The sequence below is a fragment of the Prionailurus bengalensis genome, chromosome X, assembly GCF_016509475.1.
Source record: "Prionailurus bengalensis isolate Pbe53 chromosome X, Fcat_Pben_1.1_paternal_pri, whole genome shotgun sequence".
NCBI classification, from domain to species: Eukaryota; Metazoa; Chordata; class Mammalia; order Carnivora; family Felidae; genus Prionailurus; species Prionailurus bengalensis.
Genome location: NC_057361.1, coordinates 115,967,130 through 115,992,542, shown reverse-complemented (window position 1 = coordinate 115,992,542; position 25,413 = coordinate 115,967,130). Strand labels below are relative to the sequence as shown.

At 42.4% G+C, this 25,413-nt stretch overlaps 1 protein-coding gene and 1 pseudogene across 7 annotated transcripts in view; both read left to right on the top strand.

Annotated features, from left to right (window-relative positions):
- ATP11C (ATPase phospholipid transporting 11C) overlaps positions 1–25,413 on the top strand; it is a 172,102-nt gene that overhangs the window by 58,444 nt on the left and 88,245 nt on the right. For 6 of the 7 annotated variants that reach the window (XM_043570518.1, XM_043570515.1, XM_043570517.1 and 3 more), the window contains exon 2: positions 22,025–22,144. In XM_043570518.1, the coding sequence (XP_043426453.1) occupies positions 22,025–22,144 (120 nt within the window). Of the gene's footprint in view, positions 1–5,793; positions 6,309–22,024; positions 22,145–25,413 lie in introns of those variants that run through there. The other variant, XM_043570516.1, reaches the window with a different exon arrangement.
- LOC122477704 lies at positions 18,550–22,001 on the top strand (annotated as a pseudogene).

Here is a 25,413-nt window from a genome sequence, read left to right as displayed (position 1 = left end):
AAAGATGGGAATATGGAGATCAGGAACATAGGGGGAAGCTCATTAGCGGTGTTGAACAGGCGAAGAGGTCCTGTCTTCTGGAACGAGGGAAGCAGTTGATGTGCACGCACAAGGAAATGTGAAGAAAGGCCCACCAGTTGACCGTGAGTTTTTTAAGGGATATAGGAGCAAGCTCACCCACGTAGAGAGGAGTGTGGCAGGGGGCTTGAGGAGTCATGGAGCTTTGGATGTCGAGCGTAAGTGGAGAGTGGGATGAACAACACCTAAGTTTGTGGAGTGACCCTGAGGAATTTGTAATGGCATCATTCTTCACGTTAGTGTGGTTTCATCAAACCTGTTCTCTGCTTCCTTCTTGCAGGAGTAGAGAAAGCAGTTTCTGAGATTGGTCCTAGATGTAGGGCTTTGTAGGTCAATTATGGCAGAAGGCCACTTTGGGAAAGAATTGAGGGAGCTAGTGAGGGAATAGGTTCCACGAGTCAGCACGATGTTCAGACTTCATAGGGAGGTGAAAGGAAGGAGTTGGAGAAACAGGGTGGGATCAAGAGACTAGAGGTTTTTAAAGAGTTTTTGTAGTGCGAGTGAAAGAGCTGAGAAGCTGAGAGGGGGGAGAGAAGGAGAGAGAGCGAGAGAGAGCTGCTGGTCTTTGAGGTGTCAGAGGTGAAACGGTAGGCGATAACAAATCCTAGTCCGTCACCAAAGCATAGTTGGCTGAAGTAGAGCAAAGATGAAGATCCTCGGAGCGCAAGCGTGGGACTTGAAAATCTAGGTTTCTGGGTGAGTTGTCCATGTGAACTATGGAATTTCTAAGGGTGTGGCAAGAGTTGGCCTAGAGAATAAGGACTGAAGGCTAAATTTCAAAGTCTCCAGTCGATATCACTATGTGACCAGAGATGATAGATAGAAATGATGAAGGTCACTAGAGATAAGGAAGTCCAAGAACTATGAAAGGAATATGGAGTACATTGTTCACATGAACGTTAAAATTTCATAGGATGATGGCAGGAGATGGGATGGAAAGGCTGCCAGTGACCCAGACGAAGGGAAACGTCCAGGAGACATGATATCCATAACGAGGAGAGGCGAAAGCTTGTATCTCCACATGGCGTGAGCCCAAAGGGAGGACTTTTCATGAGGTTGGATTAATGGCCTGTTTAAGCCACAGGAGGCGAGAGAGGTTGACTCATACCCCTCTGGGAAAGAGTCTTCAGAAGAGAGCCAGGTGTCCCAAAATGCAGCAGGCCATGTGCCCACTGAGCAGCGCCTCAGCCATTGCTGAGGCCTGGGTTCCCCTGAACTGCAAGCTTGACTTTAACGTATGCCAGGCGTGCCTTTGTTCACTGCAGTGTGGACGAGGGCGTGGAGGAAGGAGAGTTTTCTGAGGCCCGTGAGGACCTGGCTGCCCTTGAGAAGGATTAGGAGAGGGTTGGAGCGGATCGTGCTGAGAGGGTGAGGAGGAATATTTAACCTGGCTGCCGCAAGTTTACACTCCATCGCCTTGGGACGGTCTTCTTTCTGTTCTGGAAGCTGTCCGTCGTGGCCCTAACTTGTCAATGAAACATGGTTCTATTCAAAAGAGAAAGCAAGCCAAGTCTTAGGGAAGGCAAGTATTTGTAGGGAAGGTTTCCTGATGTTAAGGGTGTAGACTGTGATTAACCAGGATGGCAGAGTGGGTAGCCCTCAGTTTAATCAGTGGGTTAGGAGAGAGGGAAGGAAGGGGAACAGTGGACTTAGGGGCAGGAGGTGGAGAAAAGGGCCAAGTAGTAGCAGCATGAGGATGGGCAGTTGGGTGGGAGACCTGGGTTGGACTAATTGGTTTGGAGGTTGCCAAGTTTTGGGGGATAAAGACATCTGCAGGAGATGCCAGGCGAGTAGCCCAGAGTGCCAAGGGAGAACCTCCCACCAGCCCTTAACCTCCGCAGTTGGTGTCTGGGTCTGAGCCTGACTAGAGTTCGAGTTGATGTGTTTCTTGCCCCAAACCCTGACGTTCATTTTATTTAACTAACGTGAGTCCGCTTTGTTCGAATTACAAATTGTAACGATAAACATGTTGTTTTAGAAGTGTAGCCAAAGTCCTTAGTTTTGGTATACTTTGTGTTACTTTCACATTTAATTTTTTCCCCCACTGTATTGAAATTTGGTTGGCATACAACATTGTGTAAATTGAAGGCTTACAACCTGATGATTAAAAAAGATATATATATATATATATATATATCTCACACATATACATACATATATATGTGTGTGTGTGTGTATATATATATATATATATATATATATATACACATACATGATTACCACAATAAGATTCACTGACATATCCATCACCTCGCAGTGACGTTTTTTTTTTTTTTTTAAACAAGCTTTAAATGTTTATTCCTGGGAGTAAATGAAGAAGTCTCTTCATAGTGTTTTATGGTCACCCTCAGAGCCCAAATCCTGTTTTCACTATAGCAATTGGGTGGTTGGGTGTTCATTCATCTAAATAAATATCCATTTATCTATTTACAAAGAAAACAGAAAGAATGATGGCAAAAGTAAATCTTACGAGTTACCTGGTGGATTGCATTATGCCACATTTACTGAACTGAACTTTACTTCAACATTTACAAAGCCAGTTTTGATTAGCTCTTTAATCCTGATTATCAGGTAGACTTCAGTCTACTAACCCAGGTCCAGTGGTGATTATTAGGGAGATTTATAGCCACGGATACCACAAAATTGTACAATGTAGCTGTTTAGGAATTCTTGGGGGTGGGGGGTATTATTTAAGAAGGTAAATCTTTCTCCTGTTTGTCATATAATATACCAGGTAACAGCTAGAGGCTGAAGTCAAGCAATGTACAGTCCTTTACTATGAACCTTTAAGTATAAATATATAAGATAATCTTACTTTTGGAAGAGCACATTAAAATTAGAAGGTTCCTGGGGCGCCTGGGTGGCGCAGTCGGTTAAGCGTCCGACTTCAGCCAGGTCACGATCTCGCGGTCCGGGAGTTCGAGCCCTGCGTCGGGCTCTGGGCTGATGGCTCAGAGCCTGGAGCCTGTTTCTGATTCTGTGTCTCCCTCTCTCTCTGCCCCTCCCCCGTTCATGCTCTGTCTCTCTCTGTCCCAAAAATAAATAAACGTTGAAAAAAAAAATTAAAAAAAATTAGAAGGTTCGTAGTGACGTTTATATGATAGAGATTATCACACGGCCTGAGCAATCCGGAGTGGCCTACAACTTTCCTTTTGCTGTCGGAGTTTCTTTCTTGAACTTAATTATTCGCAAAGCAAATCCATTCACACATATCAAAGATGAATGGGACTGCCTGCTTGGCAAGCATAAGCATGTTTTAAAAGCGATTCCAAAGATTCGCAAAGATCAACTGTTAAACACATTAACGGGAAAGCAGAACTATTTCTGGCGGTTTCTCTAAATCTAAGCTCTGGAGGGATTCCTGATTGCATTGTGCCCCGTAGTGCCCCCCCCCCCGTTCACCGGGAGCCACATTTTGTGAATGGGAAAACAGGGTGAAGCATGAGGCTTCTGTTGAAAGAGCCTCCATGTTTAGCATAGGAATGATGGTCATCACTGTGCTCTCAGCTCTTCTGATGCTCTTTAAATATTTGTTTCACTTCTAGAAAAGGACAGGGCTTTGGTTTTGGGGGTCTTCCCTCTGCACATATTAATTGACCTGGTTTGAAAGGGCAGTAGAAGGTGAATGTCAGAGGCCGGCTGTTTCCAGGTCTAACCTTGTGGCCCTGTCTGTGTCCCCAGCAGCTCACTGCTTCTGAGGACCTTCTTCCCGGGATGGGACGTTTTCTCACCCTGTCTGCCTGCGTATGTGCTTTCCTGTCACTCTCAGCACCCAGCCTTGTGCTATTTCGTCGTTGTGGACATTTGATTACACTTGCTGTTTATTTCTGCTTTCAACCTAGTGCCTCAGCCAGAGCCCTCCCACTCTCTGATACTCCCTGAATTCCAACCCTAAGCTGAGTCATTTATCATAACCTTTGAGGAGCCTTTTGAAATTCGCTTTAGTTCTTTTTGCAAGCATTTTGAATGACCTATGGGTCTTCTCGTTCCACTGAAATCCTGAGTAAAGTCATAATGTACTGTTCTGTTTTATGCTCCTGTGCTAATTAAGTATTATCTGGTCAGTGTGGCATAGGTCATTTAAGGAAATATTCGTGATCATTTTGATTTTATAAGCATGCTTTTTTCCCTCTGCTTCCATTTTACAAAGATTGTATCTCTGTTTTTATTCTGGTTGCGCAAATGTTCACATTGAATTCATCTGTGCCACCGTATTGCAAGTATAATAACCCTGAAGATATATTTCAGTTATCTGTTTTAGGATTGCATTTTTTTATGTGGACACTTTTTTTTATCTGTGTTGGAAGCAACTGGTTAGTGGCAGCAAAGAATTTCCTATTCCCCTGTGCTATATAACAGCAACTAACATTTGAGTATTTAGTGTTTGAAGGCACTGCCTCTTAATTGTCTCGTAAGTTACCAACATCATCCTCATTTATATAGATAGGGAAATCGAGACATCATGTGGTTAAGGAATTTGCCCAAGGTCACTTTGTAAATAAGTGGCAGAACCAGAATTTGAACCCATGTATCTGGCTCCAGAACCCACATGCCCAGCCATCATGCTCCTCTTCCTTCCCCATCTCTTTGGAATATGTATATTTTTTAATGTTTATTTATTTTTGAGACAGAGCGCACGTGCGTGCACAAGTGGGGGAGGGGCAGAGAGAGAGAGGGAGACAAAGGATCCGAACCGGGCTCCAGGCTCCAAGCTGTCAGTACAGAGCCCGATGTGAGGCTCGAACCCACGAACCGTGAGATCATGATGTGAGCCGAAGTCAGACGCTCAACCGACTGAGCCACCCAGGCGCCCCTGTTGTAACCACTTTGAAACCACTTGGTAATTTCCAGGCTCTCTGAAAGAAGGTAATTAGAATGAAAAGGTCAGAATGCCTCTGAATTTTGAACATCAAAAGTACACCCATTAGAAGATATTTATGACACGGTTAAACTTTGAGACTCTAGTCGTGGTCAAATCCTATCCTCATCTCAGTTCATAGCTTGACGATCCTTGGTGATCTCAAATGCCTCTAAATGGTATAGTGATTGGGGGCCAGGCTGTTTAGTCAAATGATGAGTCATATTGATTTGTCTGTACTCCTGTCACTCTGTCCATCTATTTTTCTATCCATCTACAGAAGTCTTCATCTCTTTATAACACACACTCAGGTGTGGCTTATCCTATTAATTTTTTTTAATGTTTATTTACTTTTGAGAGAGAGAGGGAGGCACAGAATCCAAAGCAGGCTCCAGCCTCTGAGCTGTCTGCACTGAGCCCGACGCGGGGCTCGAACTCACAGACTGTGAGATCATGACCTGAGCCGAAGTCGGACGCTTCACCGACTGAGCCACCCAGGCGCCCCTAGGTGTGGCTTATCCTTATTGAGGAAGCAAATCACGAATGTATACTCAAAGTATCAGACACAGAGGTCTAAGAATCAATGGCTAATCACCTCGAGGGGGAAGCCAATATGTGAAGGTTTGCCAGTTTTATGTATCTACAGCCCTCTGAATGTTACAGGGTCTCTTGATGAGACGGCTGAATTTGGCATAGTTGAACCTTCAGTTTACTTTCACGGAGACTCGTGCAGGTAATTTCAGTCCAGGAGAACAGCAGTTGGGAATAAACTGAGATGCGTAGAAAATGAGGAGGGAGACCAGTTTGGTAGGAGCGGAGCCTTCTCGCCGGGGATGACTAGTAGAAAATGTAGTTGGAATGACTAGGAAAGGTCAGGCTGTGTTAGAGAAGCCCTGAAACCAAGCACGGTACATGACTACAAGTAAAATCCTGTCACTGTATCCAGATTCCGGTTTGGGAGCATGGCACGTGTGAAATATATAATCGACGTGGAAATGAATTTGATCATAGTCGGGATTAAAAGAGGCCAGAGTTACCCAAGGCTCTGACGTGCATCAACCTGGAAATCTTCCCAGGCCGACTCTCCCTGGCCCTAGTCAGCCTCTGCATTTCAGCAGCCCCCCTTCTTCCTTCCTGCTTCCGTGGTCACGTAGTGTGCCCCGCATGGCTTTGAACGCTCCCTTCGCTTACGTCCTTCCCGTGTTCTCCTGTCAACCCCGTGAGATGAGACGCCCGCATTGGGGTGCGACCCCAGCTCAGAGGCCAGTGGGAGGTAGCATGCAGAGGACCAAGGAGCTAAGTGATTGGGGTGTCCTCCAGTCTGCCCCTGCTTGCTGACTAGAGACCTGCCATGGTGGTGACTGGTGAAAGAGTGAGATGAGGGTGAAAGCCTCTGACTGGCGGGGGGGCGGGGGGGGGGCGGGGGGAGCGGGGGGGAGGGGATTGGTAGCCTTGGAGGGGGGCAGGTGGAGGCAATGGCATTTCAAATGTGCTCATGTACTCTGGGCAAGGCCAGGTGTGGGGGGCCGACGGAGCCAGGGGCTCATCTTTGCGTGATAACCAGAGATTTCTCAGTCTCGGGAACATGGTTAGCTAGGGGAAATAGGAAGAAAGAAGGATTTTTCCTAGGGAAATTACCACTTAAAAAAAAAAAATCCATTATTTGTCAGCTCCAGAGCATTTAACATATTCGTTCGTTCTTTCTTTCTTTCTTTCTTTCTCTTTCTTTCTTTCTTTCTTTCTACTTTTCTCGTTTCTACTTTTCTAGTTTCTACTTTCATACTATCAGAATGGCTAAAAATTTTGGTAAGTCGATTTTCGTGGCTGAAATAGACCACTTGTTATGTGTTTGAGTTGTTTCCCACAAAAACAAAAGATCCACTGTAGTCTCAGCCTTGGGGTAGCAAAAACTGAAGGGAGGAAATTCACTAGGATGGGTTTTGAGCATTGATGAAGGAGAGGTTTTCCTTACAGCTGTGCTGCTCTTCAGTGTTAGGTTTTAATCTTCTTATTTGAAGTTTCATTTGAACAAATAGCTTTCTTTCCCAGCCCCTTGTACCAACAGGCATATCAACCTGAAAACTGCTGAAAGAACTTACTAGTCTTGTTTTCCACTCAGAGGAGGGTATCCGGATTTGGGGTTGATTTCTCGATAGCGTTCTTACAGACTGGAAGCTGCGATCTAAGAATTAGTGGTGCCGGTTACATGCTGCTGTTGATTCACTTACGAGTAAACCCTTTGTGCAAGCTTCATTACAAGTTGTTCTCCCAAAGACTATACAAAAAATATCTGTTAATCACTGAGATGTTATTTTCAAAAATGCAGTTTATTTTCTGGGGCGCCTGGGTAGCTCGGCTGGTTAAGCGTCTGACTTCGGCTCAGGTCACGATCTCGAGGTCTGGGAGTTCGAGCCCCGTGTCGGGTTCTGTGCTGACAGCTCGGAGCCTGGAGCCTGCTTCGGATTCTGTGTCCCCCCCTCTCTCTCTGTCTTTCGAAAAGGAATAAACATTAAAAAAAAAATAAAAGTAAAAAAAAAAATGCAGTTTATTTTCACTTCCAAGAAGCACAGGGATAATCTTAATATTGTATAAACGTCCTTTGACAACTTCAGCAGTCTTTTGTGTGGGGGGACTTTCTATATGTCAGTGATATTTCTCTCTGCTCTGCTTGCAGAAATCAATGTTGCAAAAAATACCCTGCCCCAGTTTATGATTATTAAATGAGGTAGACTGGGAAAGAGCCCAGCGCATGGCTGGCTGACTGGAATTGTGTTTGCCTTGGACCTAGCCTCTGTTCCATAGTGCATACTAGCTGGATGACGGGCCTTCCCGAAGGCCTTCTATACCTTGGCCTTGTACGTTATGGCAGGTTATGTCCATGGAAGTCAAAGTAATAGAAGTCTAATCTGATTTTCTTCACAGAAACAATATTACGTTGAGGATTATATTGCTGGCCTGATGCCTGACTTTTTTTTTTTTTTTTTTTTGCCAGAAATGACCATAACCACCATGTTTAATCAACTGTTTAATCAACTGGAAATGATGAATCTGAATACTGCTCTGCATAAAATTGTCTGAAGTGTATATAGATCAGCTAACAAGGCATCACAATAACCAGTCACATTAAATTAGTGTTTAATGAGCTTGTCTACCGACAAAGTTCTTATTGTCACAATCACGGCCTTGTTTTTTATTGAAACTAACCAGAAGGTTTTAAAAAAAAAACACACTTTCTGCAAAGTCAAGGAATTCGTAAAGGGTTTCTTGGGCAGAATTGGAGAAGAATTTAGGGGACACTTGGAGTTACAGCTTTTTGAAAAGCTGAGTTGAGATTTTCTTTTTGCTTTGTTCATTGTAAATTCTGTGTAGCAGACATAGATTTTGGAGAAAAGGTCATTGGGCTCTCTTCAATTGAGTTGCCATCAGGGAAGGCTTTCAGGCGAAAGTGACAGCTGAGAGATCTGAAGGGTGATTACAGGTTAAGACGGTCAAGGTCTCGGAGAGGGGATAGTATTCCGTATTCCGTGTGGAGTGAAGCGGGGGCGGGGCCTGGGGCTCACCTAGAATGGAAGGAAGGCCAATGGGCTGTAACTGAGAAAACAAGGAGAGGCTGGGGGCGCTACAAGGCTGGAGGAGCCGGAGGAAGAGACCTGACTGTGCCAGACCTTGCAGGTCAGAGTAAAGTTTTTAATTTTCGGTTTTAAGATCAGTGGGAAACTATGAAAGCAGGGGACTGGAGGAGTGATCTGATCGGGCTTGCGTTGTTGTGTGGTTGTGAATGTGGTCCTGGCCGGGTCAGCTCTCAGGACACTGCACGGCCATCATTCGTGGTACTTAGCTGATCTGTAGAAGTATTTGTTTCCTATCTGGTCTCCGTCACTACACTCCGAACTCCTTGAAGGCAGAGACAGCGTCACGTTTTTATTCATCACTATATCTGCAGTGTCTTGCCTAGTAGGGACTCAGTGAACATTGGTTGAATGGATGCATCAGCCATATTAACAGCTTTGCCCCTTGACCTGCTATAAGGCAAGAGTGTTAACTTTTTTTTTTTTTTTTATTGCGGTGAGGTTCACATAACAAAAGTCGTAATTTTACAGTGAATGATTCAGTGGCATCTCATACATTCACATGTGAAGCCACCAAATCCATCGTGTTCTGTAGCATTTTCATCATCTCAAAAGGAAACTTCGTAACCATTTACGTAGTCACTCCCCAGTCTCCCCTCCTTCCAGCTCCTGACAACCACCAACTTGCTTTCTGTCTTTATGGCCTTACCAATTCTGAATATTTTATATACATGGAATCATGCAATATGTGACCTTTTGTTGTCTTCTCTCGCTTAGCATAATGTTTGTAAGGTTCATTCATGTTGTGTAGCACGCATCGGTACTTCATTCCCTTTTATGCCTGAATAATATTCCATTCTACGGATATACCATGTTTTGTTTATCTGTTGATGGTATTTGAATGGTTTCCGGTTTTTGGCTCCTGTAAATAAATCGTGTTGCTCTGAACATCAGCGTACACGTTTTTGTTTGAACACCTGCTTTCAATTCTTTTGGGATGTAGACATAGTAAAATTGCTGACTCATGATAATTCCTTGTTTAGCTTTTTTTTTTTTTTTTTAAAGTTTATTTATTTATAATCTTTACACCCAGCGTGGGGCTTAAACTCATGATCCTGAGATCAAGAGTCGTATGCTCTACTGACTGAGCCAGCCCGGTGCCCCCCACCCCCACCTTGTTTAGCCTTTTGATGAACCACCAAACTGTTTTCCACCTTTAAAATGCATGAGTGAACCTCCCCTTTATTTGCATTGACTATTTCATATTTTGGTACCTCGTCACATCGTTGCTCAGTATTATGAAAAGTTACAGTGAAGCTCAAAGGCACACTGGACTGAATTGGATTCTAAATCCATAAAATCAGTGTCCAGCATCATTCTAAGAAAGGCTTGGAACTATTAGGAGAACCCCACCTTTTCCCGTTGCCCACATTTTTAGGATCGAAGATGAGGTCTAAAATCCTGACATCTAAAAAAATTTCTTCCTTCTGAACGTATGTGTTGCTTAGAAACTCTTCTCTTTGGGAGGTGTCTTTTGAGAGTTGCGCCGAGAATGATCAGGAAGCCCCATGCAGTCTTACAGCAGAATGTTCTCATCACAGCTAATTTTCTTTTGGTTTGACACATTTATCTTTCTGCCTTTTCCCTTCTGTTTCCCTTTATTCCTCTTTTTTAATTTTTTGAAGCGAACTGTGCCCAGCACCCAGGGAAGAAATGTACCTGCTTGCTTTTAGTCTCGGGCAGAGACTGTAGCAAATGTCGGGGAACCAAACAGGGACACAAGTAGGCCATCTTAGGATATTCAGATACCCTGTAAGATTATTCCTGCCCATCCACAGTCATCAGTCCACAGTCCACCCGTAATTGGCCTCCATTAATTAATAACGGTTGAAATCTGCAGGTGCACTTTCATTTCTGACCTTTGGGAATCGTCTGTGTTCTGTCGGGTTCTGCCATTTTTTCTACCCTTAACTAATGCTGTCATTGTTTTCTTTGTTAGTGTTTAAAAAGTTTTACATCATATTAGAGTTTACAGAGTAGAGTAAGAATAGACTTGGAAATGTATTAACACATTTGGATACACATATGCCCTTTATAATGTGAAGTAGAGTGAAATGCATTGTAGTCGAGAGAATTCTTTGTGCGCATTTAATTATCGAGTATTCGTCATAGACTAATCTGCCGTGTTCCACTGGGCAACAAACACTTAATGCTATAACCACAGTGTTGTTCCATGATTTAGCTAAAAGTGTTTTTCCTGTTCAAAGCTTGCCAGGTATTTTGAATGTTGGCTGTAAATTCTTATAATTGTTCTAAATACCCCCTGTGTGTGCTTTGGAAATATCTCATTGTATTTTCAATCATGTACTTGAACAGAACCTGAAACTACTGCTTGTCCTGTTTGGTAAAAAACACACAAAAAATGTTTGGTCTGGGGGTGGTATGACCTTTAATGTTGAGTAGTGCTTGTTTTTGAGAAGTCATAGATTCTGAATGTGTCTGCTCTAATACAAATTCTTTCCAGTGGACTTATATCTGAGTGTGTGTTTCATTTTATAGTAAAAACCCTTTGTAAAGGTAAAATTTGTAATTCTAAGTGGTTCGTTCATTTTTCTAATTGTGCTTATGATGGTTAATCCTAACCTGTTCTAATTTGAAGTTGTTTACACCCTGGATGCCGGGACATGAAGTCCATCCTATTTTATCAGAAGAACAAACTGTCTCCCTTGGGTAATAGGCACATTTGAGGAGGAATACGTTTTTTCACATGTAAAGGTTACCATTAAAGCAGGTGACACTGTGGTGCTTTAAATGGGCATCCTTAAAGCCCCCAAAAGCTAATGTACTTTTTAGCGTACCAAAATTAGCACCCTTAGGACACAGGAGTCTTTCCCTGGTCTTCGTGACTTTTCATGTTTCCTTTATTTTTCTCTCCTTTTCTACTTTGAAGCTCACGAATACATTTCATCCTGAATACATTATCTTCTCAAGTGTATTGGTTTGTAAATTACTCTTTATCCTCGAGCGGATAATCTCTTTCCCACCCTTGAACCATTTTTTTGGTTTGTTTTGGTCCATGCCGAAGCCAGGTGGCAAATGGTAACAACATCCAAAACCGCATTTCATGTTTTATTGCTAGAAATCTGGCCCCAACTCCCGTGTGTCCTTTTAGATTATTTAGTCAAGCTCTCCTTGCGTTACCTGGGAAGAAACCGATTCTGGGACTTCCCCAAGACACACACAGACTAATCGGGGGAAGGCAATTAGAACCAAGATCTCCTGGTTTCTTGCCTCTCATAATTAAGCCTCAGAAGCAGAAGCACCCACTTGGGATCATAGCCAAACACTTAATTTTCCTTATCTATTTTTGGCATACTCGGAGAGAAATTGTCACAAATTTAATAGTTATCTCACCTCATACTCTTGAGTGCTTTGCCGATATTCCTGATTGTGAAGAAGTAGGAAATAGAATAGCATTGCCCGGGAGGTAGGATTATACAAGCAGCCTTTCTCCTTCTCCGAGGAACCTCATTGTCCCACGTAATGCAGTTTGGGAAACGTAGGGTGATGTAGTCTCATAGTCTTCCCAGTCCATCTTACAGTGGCATTTCTAGTTGGCATCACTTGAAGGCATATTAAAGTTTCACAAATCCATTTTTATGGTACACAAGTAATAATCCACACAAATAACACAATGAAGCCATAAAGCCGTATTTATTTGATGTGGTCTTCTTTCTTCCATACGTACACTGAAAGTTTACATTATGTTTCAAACATATTGCTAATTTCTAGTCTTTTAAGCATGTTTTAGGAATAATTACAGGTCACCCGTTAAATTTATAGCAGCGCCCAGATCCAAAGCTTTTGGGGGGAGAGAAGGGAGATTTCGAGACCGTATCAGTAGTGTCAGTGCAGTCCCCCAGTGACCATGTGCTCTGCCACAGAGGGAGGGGCGATCTGCTAATTTTACATCCATGGGGTCAGACCAACAGTTCCAAAGGACGAATGGCTTCTGTTACTGACAACAGCCTCCAGGGGCCTCCTCGAGTGCCCTCACTTGTGGTCCGAGTGCCACCTGCCCTCCTCCCTGACCAACTGTAGTCCTCTTTGTGCAGACGAAGGAACAGTGTTTTCAGCACCGAGCACTGTCTGCTAATGGGCCATAATTCACCGTGCCGCACTGTGGAGGGGTGACATCAGAATTGCCTGGGCCCCTGCTGTAGAGCCAGAAGCCTTCTTGCTATAAATAACACATCTACACCCGAATTACGTTGAAGCCGTTGCCTGGTTGTGTGCTAACCCGGTTCCTGGAATTTCAGTCTTCACGTAGTTGGTTAGTATCTGCAAGCTTCATCCTCTTCTCAAGGAAATAGGCTTTCCGATCCTTTAAAGTGAACCCTGGGTGTCTTGCTAATCCTACAGCAAGCCGTCTTCTAAGTTACGTGAACCTATTTTACTGTTAAAGGAAGCGGGGGCTCACCTAACTAAGCCATAGGTGTGTGTATAATGTCGCTAAGCATAGGTATCGACAATACTTCCCAGGGCCACGTCTTTATTGCTTCTTCTGTTCCCTCCAAACCTTGCCCTAAAAGCCGTTGCCTATAGGGAAGGTGCTGTTTTCAAGCACAGACTTCTTTAAGACGCTGTCATGTTTTTTTTTTTTCTTAATGTTTATTTTTGAGCCAGCGAGCGAGAGCCAGAGCACGAGCGGGGGAGGGGCAGAGAGAGGGAGACCCAGAATCTGAAGCAGGCTCCTGGCTCTGAGCTGTCAGCACAGAGCCCGATGTGAGCCTCGAATTCACGAACTGCGAAATCGTGACCTCTGAGCCAAGGTCGGACGCTGAACTGACTGAGCCACCCAGGCCCCCCTAAGACACTGTAATTTGAGCCAAGAAGTTGCCGCGAGAACATGGTTGAATGGAAGGCTAGAAATACTTAAGCGAAGAAGTGGCTACCTTCTGCGAGTCTTGAGTCACAGCTCAGAGGCCCCCCCCGCCCCGTTATTTTCTTGGTTGTTCAGCTCAGCCATCCTCCATAATGGAATTTTGGGTTTTACCTGCCTCTTTTGTTGGGTATGTTAAAACAACAGGTATAGCCTGGATGTGCTGTTTAATTACATTTACAACCTGGCCTTTTTTTTTTTTTCTTTCTAGCTAGTTTGCTTTCTGTATGATATTTAACAATACCAGAGGGAAAAATGCATTCACTGGTTTCACTGGACATACTCCAGCATATATTTGAACTGTTAGACCTTTCCAGGAAACTTATTCTCACTTTAAAAAATAATGGTGCTATCATTGAAATGGGAGATAAAGCCCTGTTCAGGACTTCAGGTACCTCTTTTACAATATATTTTTTTTGCTCCAGCCACGGTTTATTGTCTCTCTCTCCTTACACTGCAATGAGACTTCTTCTCTGGTGACCTAGAAAGTGATATTTGGATGAGAATTTGTCTCTTCTAGGTAGTGACATCGGTAAAGGCATTTTTCTCCCTAATATCCATCCATCCATCCATCCAGGGGTTCTCTTCCTTGCCATTGTTAGGTGTTAGGTATTACTGTTTGCTGCTGAGATAAAACTTCCTTACCTGTGAGATCTCTAAAACGTGAAGAAAATCTTCCAGCCTTGAGGGGCTTCTCCACAAAAACCATCTGCTAAGGCCATATATATATTTGGGTGCACATTTCTGAAGCATTTCCGTCTCTCATGGTAGGGTATCCTAGAGAATATCTGCACTGTATCTCTTCCTCTTATACTGTTGACCTGCCTAGAACCCAAAGTTCAATTGTCCTTTTGTCAAAAGTTTGGTTTTTAATTCCACTTCTTGTCTTGGTCGGTCTGTCGTACGCATGGGTTAGAAAAGAACTCGGCAAGATGAGAAAAATACTGTGTGGTGCAAGGGACTCATATTTTTAAAGGATACTTTAAAGGCAAAAGCTCCAGAGGCAAATCAAGTGTTGGGAGAAGAGTAACAAGAAGATGTCCAATGGTGTGAAACAGGCCACGCCACCAGAACGCTGCTTCAGAGTCTTAAGGAACAAAGCAATCTCCTAGAACTTGCTTGGCCGCCTCCCTTGGAGGTACAGAAACTTGCAAGCCACAGTTGGCTGTCTTCCCAAACTCTGGGAAACTTTACAAGGATCACAGGGGGTGGGTACGAGTTGCTTGATAATCTGCAGCGTTTTCTCTGGGACTTAGCTGCCATTGTGCTAGCAGATTGTCGCGTGTCACAATGCAGATGGTCCCATCTTTCCCTCCTGCCTCTGAGGTTTGTGATCTATATTTTTACTCTGATCTCTTTTCAGCCAGGTCGGGCCTTAGCAAGATGATCAGCCAGCCTCACCGTTCCTATCCGGAGAAGTCCTATACCTCTTTATTTAGAGTTTGTAGGTTTAAGTGTTTGGAATGCAAGGTGATGTGTAGATATGGATAGTGAAAGTGAAAAGTAGCTTCTCAGGCCTTACCGACCTGCGTGCTCAGTTCATCTCTCGTTAAGTTTGTGTGCATATTGTCAGGCCCTAGTGTAAGAGAAAGTCTGTCAACAAGGAAAGTGGAGTTGCTGATCCCCAGCCAGAACTTTAAGAACCTCACTGACTCTCTGTAAATGGAAGAATCTGAATCATGAAGAAAATTCTGTTAGAATCCTGAGTCACTAAATGCTTACGGCATTTTGATCTATCAATTATTAGCCATCCTGTAAGACAGCTGGATTTCATCTTTAGAGCCGCATTTCTGTAGCCCTGAGGTCCTTGAAGTGAGGGCATGGTGGGAAGGGGGACCAGATGGAGAACACTTAGAATTGATTGCCCCTGATGAAATTAAACTGCTCAGTGGATCACATTTGGATAATCGAAGTCTAACTCTTGAGATTCCCAACAAGGCTTTTTATGGAGGTCCTGAGTATTGTGGTTGCTGATTGAGGTTTTTGTTTTGGTGGGGTTTAATACCCATTTCCTATATAGCACATTCTATTCACTTAAGTGTGCCGCCGTCAGGTAATGCCTAACCAGAGACCATCTTTGGGACTAGGGATGTGCTGTAAATATTCAGTTGTCTTTTGGTCAGCTATTTGAGACTTTGGGTTGATATGACCGTAATTAAGCTTTAATGGCAAGAAGACATAAAATGTCTTGTCTTGGTCTGGCTTCACTACCTTTGGCAAAGGAGGGAGACAGCTTAATCACTTAAGAAGATGCAGTGAAAGCAAAATCTGAAAAGTGTGATTTTCAGGCTCCTTTTAGAGTTATGACTATAAATTACACATCAAGATTATTCTTCTTGGCTTGTTATAATGGAGTGGGCTTGGAAACCTCAGCAACGTGACCACTGAATACATTGTAGCAATTTTAACCGAGAGGCTTAATACGCTGGAAATGTTCCCTGGCAGCGTGGTGACCCCATCCTGGCACCTCCCCCCTCCAGCCCTAGAACAGAAACACTGACTTTTAGGAGCATTTTAATAGATGCCTGAAATGTTGCTGAAACGCTAGTTCATTCTTTCAGTTTTGAGTTCATTTGGCCTTTTTAAGACTGATTATGCCGTTCAAAAATACTAGTGCTTCAGAAAGGAAAATAGCTTTGGGGCCGGGGTGCCGAGAACAGTTTTAAATCATTGCCAGGTTTTCAGAATTTTAATAATTCGTTTTTGTTCATTCGTGCGCAGCTACTTAACATTCGCTTTAGTAACTCACAAAGAGCAGTCTGATGACCAATAAAAATAATGGTGTAATTGCAAGGGACGATCTAAATAATTGATGGGAGATTAACCACATGCCAAATAAGTATTGAAGGAGAATCTCATTTTGTGAGCAGCTTAAAGTGATTGGAGGGGGGGCACTATTTGAGGGTTATTTGTATTTTTACCCTCTGGAAAGCAAATTGTTTAAATTATTATAATTACTTTAAAAACGTCGGGGCGCCTGGGTGGCTCAGTTGGTTAAGCATCCGACTTTAGCTCAGGTCATGATCTCAGGGTCGCTGGTTCGAGCCCCGCCCTGCCTGGGACACAGAGCTCGCTTCAGATCCTCTGGCCCCGCCCATCCACGTCCCCCTACCCCCGTCCCCACCCCCAATCGCCCCCAATCACACCTGCTGGCAAGTGCATACTCACTCTCAAAAATAAATAAACTTTTTTTTTTTTTTTTTTTAATGTAGGGTTATGGCTGGTGTACTAAAAACTTGTAGACTCTTAGTTAAGAGCGATCACTGATTCAAAGAGAAAGAGTCTGTAGCAGTTTTCACAGGCATGGGCTGCAAATTAGAGTTGCCACCTAGGGAGCTTCCCGAAAAATTAAATATTAAATAAAAGACCCAGGCATCGGTGTTGCGTTTAAAGCCAACGTGTGGCCAGAATTAAGAACCGCTGATCTGTGACTTCGTGAAAAATTTTAAGTCTGCGAACACCTGGAAAGGCTGGGGACATGAGCTGTTTTAGATTCTGTGCCAGGTTTTATAGTGACAGTCTTGTATCGAGGTCTCTATTTTCTTTCAGTTCTTATTGAGTAACTGGTCTAGAGGCAATCAAGAAACAGATTATACTTTCAACAGCTTTCTATGTTTTATGACTAGCAAAGGAATGGATTTTAGGATGATACTAGTTGAATAACAGTGTCATTTAACTCTGATTTTTATTGAGACACTGTGTTTTGGTATAAATTACTTACCTTTGTTTTTCCCTATAATATTCAGTTCATTCTATGGAGGTATAAATCAAGGGTACAAAAGGGTGGCGCTTTTATCTTGAGGAAAAAAATTGAATTGCTTTCTCTATTAGCCCATGTATTATAGATGCGCTTTTTAATATTTTTCCTTACTTTTTATTGTAGTGTATGATGTGTCATTAGAATAGAATCCGTGCCAGCACATTTCAGTTTTTTAAAATGCCGTTTCTAAGGACATTTGGATGGGAAGCACTTCAACACAGGATGGACTGTTAATGAATTAAAATTCATCATGAGGTGGCGGGAATCATATCCTCCCACTCCACACTACATCGTGTGCCATCCCAAAGGGAGATTTTTTTTTTTTTTTTTTAAATGATTCCTACTTGGAGTTTCTCTGCCCTCGCTAAGGCACCTACCTTATTCACAGTCACAGGAACTAAAACCACTACGTTGGCAGCAAGCGGAAAATTACAGTGAATTTACACATGAGTTCAGCGCTGCCATTTTTATGCAAACTAACCAGCATTATAAGCTAGAGCAAATTCCACCAGAAATTGCAGGTTCTTCAGATTTGAGGGTGAAGCAGGCCTGGAAAAGTCGTCTATTTCAGCTCCAGCCCCAGTCCCAGGCAGCTGCAAACCCAAACCTGCCGGGGCTGAGGAGACTTTGCCCTTTTTTAAAAAACCCTCAGTAGACGTTATCCAACTCCTCTCAGGCCCCGTTTTCATCATCTAACGATGATCACTGCCAGGACCCTCCCTCCCGCACCCTCCCAAACCTACACAGCAATTTCAATCCATTTTCTCCCAACTTCATAGACATAGAAGTCACGTAGGCCTTATTTGAAAGTGATCAGAGAGATAATGCATGGGGAAAGCTCTTAGTAAAACCGAAAATGCCACTCACATGTAGGGAATTCATAAAAATATGACGGACCTCAGAAATTGTGTTAGGCTTGTCCCTGCCTTTTATTCTCTGGAATGCTACTAACTGCCAGAGAAGAAAGGTGAAGACCATTCAGAAGTGGGGAAGTACTAGTTTATTTTTGTTTTAAGTTAATAAGTGGCCACTGTTAACCAAGGGGAACAATGTATGTTGGCAGTGCAGGAGACATCCTGCTTCACTGACCCTCTGCCTTTCCTTTTTCCTCTTCCTCCTTTCCCATTGGTAGAATGGTCTGACAACTGGCATAAAAGGTTAACTCTTCCTTATTTACTCTACCGTCGTGTCTTGGTTGCATGAAAAACTAACCAACCAGACAAATATTAAAGGTCGTAAATTGCAGTGTGTATATGTACTTGACAATTTTCTGTAATTCAAATAAATCTGTACATTATAAGGTACGGGTCTGTTGTAGAGACTGAGCGAAGACTAACTTACAATGGAAGGTGAGGGTAAGGGTGAATCAGAATGAACTAGACTTTAGCAAGGTGTACTCGCTCTTTTTTTTTTTTTTTTAATGTTTATTCATTTTTTGACAGAGAGCGAGCACAAGTTGGGGAAGGGCAGAGAGAGAGAGAGGGAGACACAGAATCTGAAACAGGCTCCAGGCTCTGAGCTGTCAGCACAGAGCCTGACGCGGGGCTCGAACTCACGAAGGGTGAGATCATGGTGAGATCATGACCTGAGCCACCCAGGCGCCCTGCGGTGTACTCCCTTTCTGTTTACAATTTGCAAAATGCATATTATGGAAAATTTAGTGCTCTTATCAGTAGGCTGTGTCAGACCCTGTATATTACAGTTGCAAACAAAGAAGTCAGTCCCTGAATCAAAATGTATATGGCTCCCATTCTGATAAAGGTGTTTACCGTCTTCCAGGAACTGTTGGGTCTTAGAATGCCCTGTCTTTGGGCAAGTGGGTAAGTGGCTATGCTGCCTAGCACGGATACTGACTGACTTTTTCCAGATTGCCATGGGTAGAGATTCTGTTAGCCCATGCCAGGGTAGATTTCCAGAAGTTGCCCTTTTTATATACAGCTTAAATCTCTCCTACTTCAATTTATCCCAATACTTTTTGATTGATTCCCTACAGAGTTTGAAAGCAGTATCCCACTAAATAATTATTTAATAAGCTGAAATGAAAATGAGTCAAGAGGTCTTATTTATACTTTGGGGTGATTTTTACTTTAAAAAAATTTTTTTAGTGTTTATTTTTGAGAGAGAGAGAGAGACAGAGCATGAGCAGGGGAGGGACACAGAGACAGAATCTAAAGCAGACTCCAGGCCCTGAGCTGTCAGCACAGAGCGCAACGCGTGGCTCTATCCCATGAACCGTGAGATCATGACCTGAGCTGAAGTCAGATGCTTAGCCGACTGAGCCACATAGGGGCCCCGATTTTTACTTTTTTAATTGAAAAAAATAATAATTTTCCCTATAATATCAATATAAGATACAAAAATTCAGATCGAAATGCATCCTTTGGGTGACATTTGGAGAACTTTGCAAGCTCTAAGTAATCTTGCTTTAAAATGATTATTTTGGGGTCAAGGATAGGAAGGGGAATCTTTGTGCCTACCTACTTTGAGTAAGTGACGAATCACTAAATTATGCTCTTGAAACCAGTATTACACTTTATGTTAACTAACTAGAATGTAAATAAAAATTTGAGACAAAAAAATATAATGGAAATACATACGTGGATATTGGTTCCTGTCCTTTTTTTGACTTAAATATATGGTTGTCTCAAACACGATAATATAGTACCATCAAAGGAGACTATCCCCAATTTGTATAAGAAAATGTATTACCCTGATTTAAGATAGGAAGCCAGTAGCGGCCTGGCAGTTCGACTGGGGAGCGGTGGGGGCTGCTGGGAAAGATGGTGCCGGAGGGTGTGGCCCACATCGCGAAGGCGTCGTGCAGGTGCAGCTTCCGGCATATCGAAGGTGGCTCCCTGGCCTGAGAACATTACCAGGATCACCCAGCTCGCAGTTGCGGTTCTTGCCTTTCCTTAGTGTACTTTCACCACTTGGCTACGTTGCAATTGGTCCATTCCTCCCGGAGGATAAAAACGACGGAAGGATAGCTTGATTAATCTTAAAATACAAAAGGAAAATCCCAAAGTGGTGAATGAAATAAACATTGAAGATTTGTGTCCCACTAAAGCAGCTTACCATAGGCGATGGCGTTCTAAACCTTTCCTGCCTGTGACGGTTCACATAAGAAACACAATGAAGTGACAGGAGGTGATGTGGGTCCGCGGATACTGAAGAAGAAAGAAGTATAAGAGGAATGAATTGGGATTGGATTCAGTTGTGCGCTGTTGTAAAGTCTTCTAACAGTAATATTTTTTTCATTCTTTGTACATAGAAGATCTTTGAAATGGTGGTCTTTATCATTGCTCTTGGTTGAGTATTTCTGCCAATTTATCTTGTGCTTCTGTTCGATACTTTGTATATTCAGTCATTTATATAGAAATTAAATTGTACAATCCTTTCATTCTTACTTCAGTGTACCTTCCTGAATAAAACCACCACTCTTGGTTTTAATTAACTGAGAAAAATCTAAGTTTTTGGCAGTGGATCCAAAGCGATTCCTTTGAATATCAATATTTTTAATAGCATCTATCCGTGAAATTTTTCTCCCTACACTGTTAAATGTATTCTTTTTCAGTCCTCTTCTGTTTTGATCATTTGAAGTGATTTTTCCTCTTTGACCTTCCACACTCCTTTCTTTTCCAATCAATAAGAAAAACATTGTTCTGAAGAATTACTTGAGTTTGCAAAGAGATAAACGCTTTGCTTTATAAAGATTGTGTCTGAGAACTAGGAATATCCCAGTTTCAAAAAAGACATGAACTACATATAGAAAGTTCCAAAAAGGAACCGTTATGTACCTTACAAAAGATTTGTTTACTTTACAGAAGGCCTGTGTGTGTGTGTTCCCGGGTGTGTTTTGTATGTGTATCTTCTTCAACTCTTTGACTCAGTGACGTGGGATGGGGTGGCAAGAATACTTATACTAAACTCATGAGCTGCTGCATTTGAAGGTCAATTAAAAGTAAACATACAAAATGATAAATCGTTCAGTGTTCAAAACAGTATACATTTTTCTCTTTATAACAGTGTAAGCCAATAAAACCTGAAATGCAAAAGGTTTGCAAAATAAACTTCCTGGAGAATCTTTAAAAAAAAAAAAAAACAACAGAGTAAAGCCTCAGTGAAATAAAAGGGTGAGGTAAAATGGAGCTCAACCTTAGAACTTCTAGATTCAGCAAATCTACTTCTAAAAAACGTAGAAGCGGCATTAGAGACATACCGTGTGAAATGGGACTTTTTGACGGTAGGCTCTGAGAAATCACAAAGGATGTCTTTCCTGTAAAGCCAAAGAAGTAACAACTTCTCTTTGTAGAAGTCGTTGGTCATCATTTAAGACAGCCATTCTGTTTCTCTATACTTACAAGTAATTATTTTGTGTTTAGAAGTGATTTGCCCTCTGCTTTGGACTCTCGGATACGAAATTGACAAGATTGCCCTCAGTCATTGTATGATAAATATTCCCAGTCCGACCTGTTCTAAGTGAGTGCGTTGCTTTGATGGTGATGGTTGAGATTCTATGGAAGAAAGAAAAATGGCAGGAAAAATACTGTTTCTCTGGAATTTAGAAAAATTTCAACATTTTCGAATTGCCGTGTTGGCCTCAGAACTGCTGTCTCAAGCAGCACTCGTACTAATCTTCACTAAGTCAGAGACTAAGCCTAGTGGAGTTTGAGTAGCCTAACAAGGTTTTTTCCCCTCTTTAGTACTTGGTCTCTCTAGATTGTAATGAAGCATGCCTAGGCAAGAATTCTGAGCTCTATAGAAGCGTGGAGAAATGTGATAAGAAACTGACTTTTCCCCCCCTTTCTCTTGGTCAGTGTGCTGGAGAAGAGAAAAGAGTTGGTACACGCACAGTGTTTGTTGGCAATCATCCAGTTTCAGAAACAGAAGCTTACATTGCACAGAGATTTTGTGATAATAGAATAGTCTCATCTAAGGTAAGTTGTTTTTTTAATTCAATAGATATATATAGTGATTCATATAGTGAGCCAGATCATGCAGTTACTTATGCCTCCAAGGAAGCCGGTGTATGTATTTATATATGCATACGTGGATGTGCACTTAAACACCGTCTAGCAACCACCCAAAGGCTGGTTTTGTTTGGGGTTTTTTTTAAAGCATCATTTTGTCTTGTTACAGCTGACATATTATTCACTAGCCTTCCATTATTATTCATAGTGCCTGTTGATTCTGCATATTAAAACTTTAAGCCTTAAAGGGTGCTAAAAGTGGGAATTATTTACTTGCCCAAAGCTTCCTGAATTGCTCTTAAAGTGGATGGAAGAGGCTATAAATAATTTACGTTCTTTTGGAGGGTGCTATCCTGGAATGACATTTATATCTCTCTGTTCCACTGCCAAGCTCCTCGAGTACGCTCCTGGGTCCTAAAGGGTATGTTCTGCTCAGCACATTGCTGGAACAGTTAAGAGTTCAATCACTGTAGCTATGTCACCATTTGAATAATCATCTTCCTTCAGCATCGTGTAGTGCTAAGAGCAGTGACCTGCAAGTCTTAAAGACATGTTTAAATTCTGGCCTGACCATTTACTAGCTGTGTGACCTTGGCCAAATTAATCTCTTGAGTCTAAATGTCCTCATCCATGAAATGGAGCTAATGCTCCATATGTGAAAGCCCCCTTTATACTTCCTAGTACGCAGTTGTCCTCATTCTACTAATATTAGTTCGCTAATCTTGACCTTGGGAACCAGGTTAGGTACTAGGTGCTAGATGGCAGATAATTGATAGATTCACAGTTGAGAATCTTCCCTACTTCTTTGTGTAGCCTGGCAAGGCAGTTCTAAAATGTTAGTGACAGTTGGATCGCTGCAAGTTTGCAAACACCTAGGACCTGAAACAAAATTTTGCCCTTTCTTTAAAAAGGTGACATTTAGGGGCGCCTGGGTGGCTCAGTCGGTTGAGCTCAGGTCATGATCTCGCAGTTTGTGGGTTCGAGCCCCACATGGGGCTTCTGCGCTGACCGAACAGAGCCTGCTTGGGACATCCTCTGTTTCCCTCTCTTTCTGCTCCTTCCTTGCTCACGCACACGTGCTCGCTCGCTCTTTCTCAAAAATGGATAAACATTTAAAAAGAATGAACATTTAGTTTTCAAATACACGTGATTTTTCTTTACGTGGTGATGCAGTACAGATTATGCTTTTTTTTTTTTTTTAAGTTTACATATTTATTTTGAGGTGGAGAGAGGGAGAGAGAGAAGCCCAAGGAGGCTCCACGCCATCAGCCCAGAGCCCGTCACGGGGCTCAAACTCATGAACCGTGAGATCATGCATGACCTGAGCTGTGAGCAAGAGACACTTAACCGACGGCCACCCAGGCGCCCCCGTAGTATTATACTTCGATTATACTTACATAGGGGATTAACATGTAAAATGTGTACAGAATGAGTGAAAACTGTGTTGGCCTAATGAGCCTGTATCTACTAGCCTACAGAACATTCTGAGTATATTTGGATGAAATGTCTTTCCTGTTCATCTTTAACCTTATGGCAGAAAATTTATCCTCAGCCAGAAGTTTTCATACCTGCGCAGGATAGGGAACAGTCCTTTGAAAATTGTATCTCACCCTATAGTATCCAAGATAACAGTAGTAGTCCTTTGACTCAGACTCCTAGGCTTCTAAAACTGCAAGATCCTGAGAGATTATCTGTTCACTTTGCTGACTTTACAGACGAAGAAAACAAATGCAGAGAAATTAAGTTAGTGCCATGGTCACCAAGCAGAGTTAGGAGAAAGGCAGGAGCAGACCTGCTTTGTAAGGACTGGTCGCTCTGAGTGAAGAGCCCTTTTCACATCATTGTACCACGGGGGCTCCTTTCTCGGTTTTCTCTCTTACTGTTTTTTTTTTTTTTTTTTAATAAATTTTTTTAATGTTTATATTTATTTTTGAGACAGAGAGAGACAGAGTATGAGCGGGGAGGGGCAGAGAGAGAGGGAGACACAGAATCCAAAACAGGCTCTGGGCTCTAGGCTCTGAGCTGTCAGCACAGAGCCGGACGCGCGGGGCTCGACCTCGCCAGCTGCGAGATCATGACCTGAGCCAAAGTTGGACACTTGACCGACTGAGCCACCCAGGTGCCCCATCTATTTTTTCCTCTCTTATTATGCATCAAGTAAAATATGAAATAGTTTCTAGGAAATTATTTTTCATAGTGTTTAATGTGGAAGATGCTAATGTAACACACTGATGGTAAAGTCACCTTCATTAAACGAGCGATAACCGTTTTGTTGTAGTATACTTGTGATTTCACATTCTAAAAGAACTATAAGACTCCCATCTAATTGTCAAATCTTTTTGTATTTACTATGATATTTTTCATATTTTATCTAGCTTCAGTTTTGCCAGTTGGCAAAACAATGCATTAGGATTTTTTTTTTTTTTTTAATTTTTAACGTTTGTTTATTTTTGAAAGAGAGAGACAGATAGTAGGGGAGGGTCACAGAGAGAGGGAGACACAGAATCCAAGCAGGCTCCAGGCTCGGAGCTGTCAGCACAGAGCCCGACGCGGGGCTCGAACTCACGAACCACGGGATCATGACCTGAGCCGAAGTCAGACGCTTAACCGACTGAGCCACCCAGGCACCCCAGGATATTTTTTTTTAAATAGTCAAGAGCTCATGGGGCAAATAAAGATTGTTTCTGAACAGGTTTGCATATATATCTCTGTAGTGTACATATGTATTAGAAATCAGAGTAAAGAAGTGAACATTTCTGCATTGAAACACAACCCAGCTCTCTTTTCTCTGTAAATATTACGTGTTTACAATCTTTCTAGATTGCTGATCATTATAACTGATGTGTTTTTTTAATAAAAGCTCCAGAGCAGAAAAAGAGGAGTTGACAGTATACTAACTTCAGAAAAAGAATGACATCTTTTTTTTTTTATCATTTTATTCATTCATTCATTTTTAATTGACATCCAAGTTAGTTAGCATACAGTGCAATAATGATTTCAGGAGTAGATTCCAGTGATTCATCCCCTACGTATAACACCCAGTGCTCATCCCAACAAGTGTCCTCCTTAATGTCCCTTCCCCATTTAGCCCATCCCCCCACCCACAGCCCCTCCAGGAACCCTCAGTTTGTTCTCCATATTTATGAGTCTCTTCTGTTTTGTCCCCCTCCCTGTTTGGATATGATTTTTGCTTCCCTTCCCTTATGTTCATCTGTTTTGTATCTTAAATTTCACAT